At 34.0% G+C, this 2,172-nt stretch overlaps 1 protein-coding gene across 1 annotated transcript; it reads right to left on the minus strand.

Moving 5' to 3' along the window:
* Positions 1-264: 264 nt before the first annotated feature.
* Positions 265-846, minus strand: LOC137815523 (uncharacterized). Its single transcript, XM_068618638.1, has 2 exons — positions 766-846; positions 265-663 (listed from the first exon to the last, which is right to left on the minus strand). The coding sequence occupies exons 1-2, from the start codon at positions 844-846 to the stop codon at positions 265-267; spliced, it is 480 nt and encodes a 159-aa protein (XP_068474739.1).
* Positions 847-2,172: the final 1,326 nt, after the last annotated feature.

A 2,172-nucleotide genomic window follows, 5' to 3' on the forward strand; every position in this document is an offset into this window, starting at 1 on the left:
TTATTTATAGATGAAGAGGATGAAGCTACCTTGCTCTTTAAGCTACCATAACTCTAGTTAAGCAAGCTTAACTATAGTGACGTTTAGTGGCTTAAGGAGATTCCATGTAGGTCCTCTTAAGATTCTCTAGAAAACCTTACTTGTGTGACAAGTGAGGGTTTCTGGAGTGTCTTTGATTTATTTACAAAGTACTCTTGAAAGTAGTGCAAAATACAGGTCATATACATGACTATTCTACCATTTATACAAATAATTCTTCCTTCTTTATTCTTGTATATGATGGCTTGGATGGTCCTCCATCACTTTCCCTTTGTTGGAAGGTTGCAAAACCTCAAAAAAATTGAAATTCACCTCATCATCTTGAGCTCTCACTTTAAGCATTCCATTATCAACATAAATAATAATTGTAGCAATTTTTGAGAAAGGTGTGACAAGTATAAAGGGAACCTCCTTGTCTTCTTCTGTGTCCATCACAAAAAAATCCACATGAAACATGAATTTGTCCACCTTGGCAAGGACGTCTTCAACCACACCATACAGATACTTAATTGATCCATCAACTAACTGTAGTGTCATCTTGGTGGGTTTAACCTCCAAATCACCTATCATTTTCATCATAGCTAAAGGCATTAAGTTGATGCTAGCCCCCAAATCCAATAAAGACTTCTCCACAGACAAAGCATCTATACTTACAGAGATATTGAAACTTCTTGGATCATTGGATTTTAAGGGTAAAGATTTCTAAATGATATCACGACAACCAACCTCCAACTCTATAGTCTCTTCCTCTATCAGTCTTCTTTTCTTTGTCAGCAAATCCTTCATAAATTTTGCATATGTGCCCATTTTCTCTAAGGCTTATGCAAATTGAATAGTAATTTGTAGCCTTTTAAAATATCTTGAAATCTTGCAAATTGCCTCTCCTTATCTTTTCTTGAATGAGAATGAGGATAGGGTATATTCATTATGGGAGCACTTCTCTCTTTATTTTCGATCCTTTTATTTTTCTCTCTTTTTTCTTCATTCTTTTCTGTTGAAGATGGGAAGCTTTGATGTGTCAAATCCAAATGAAGCCTAAAGCTGTGTGATGTTTTAGGTTTAGGTTTTGGTTTGGGGTTTAGAATCTTTCTAAAGATCAGTTTTGATTCTCAGACAAAGCTCATTTCAATTAGTTTTAAAGATTAAAGTGTTTTTCCATGCAAAGGAAAAAAACAACCGATTAAAGTTTCGGAATAATGGGTTGTTTGTAACTTAGCTGGCAAAGAAGGTTTTAAAATTGTTTTATAACTGACAAGAGCATTCAACCAGTTAAATCGTGGTTTTAATCGATTAAATGTATGTCCTTGTAACAGCTTTTTGAAAATCTGTTTCAACTGATTTGGTTGTTTAGATTTGCTTCAATGTTAGCATTTCAAGTATTATAAATATGTTTTTGATTCAAACGTTTAAAAGATTGATGATTAATGAAACCATAAAACTTTTGATACTCTGAGTTGAGATTGATTTGAGAGATTACAAAACTGTTTGTGAAAAGGTTTCTACCAAGTTTCTAGCAAGATTGCTTTGTGCTTTGTTGTCTTTCAAAGAAATGATCTATAGGGTGCTGGTGTATTGTGTTTTACCAGGTGTTTTCTAATCCTGTTCAAGTTCTTGTAATTGTTCATATAACATTCTGTATAACTTTGTAAAATCCTGTAAAGTCAGTGGGATTCTGGCTTGAGGTGTGTGTTGTGTGCAAAGAGGGTGAGTAGGCTTTGTGGGATTCAAAGTCACCTCTTTGTGTGTGGTGTTTATGTAATATGTGATTGGTTGCATAGTGAAAACTCAGTGGTTTGACTGAGGACTGGATGTAGCTCTGTGATTGAGTGAACCAGTATAATCTCTGTGTGTGATTCTCTCTATCTAATCTCTTATTAAATTGTTTGTATTTTCCGCTATCATAAACAACCAATTAAATCGCAATTTTAACCGATTGATATTCTGATTCCAGTTTCTGTTTGACTATTGAATTAGTTTTCTGAATTGCTTTTCTGAGTTGTTTGTTAGAGCTTCATTCTAAGCAAAGTTTTTGTGAAAATAGTTTGAAAACAATTCACCCCCCTCTTGTTGTAGCCATCAAACCTAAAAATTGGCATCAAGAGCAAGGTTCTTGAAAGTTACTCAAGTTTTTTA

Source organism: Phaseolus vulgaris, chromosome 1, assembly GCF_000499845.2.
Source record: "Phaseolus vulgaris cultivar G19833 chromosome 1, P. vulgaris v2.0, whole genome shotgun sequence".
Lineage (NCBI taxonomy): Eukaryota > Viridiplantae > Streptophyta > Magnoliopsida > Fabales > Fabaceae > Phaseolus > Phaseolus vulgaris.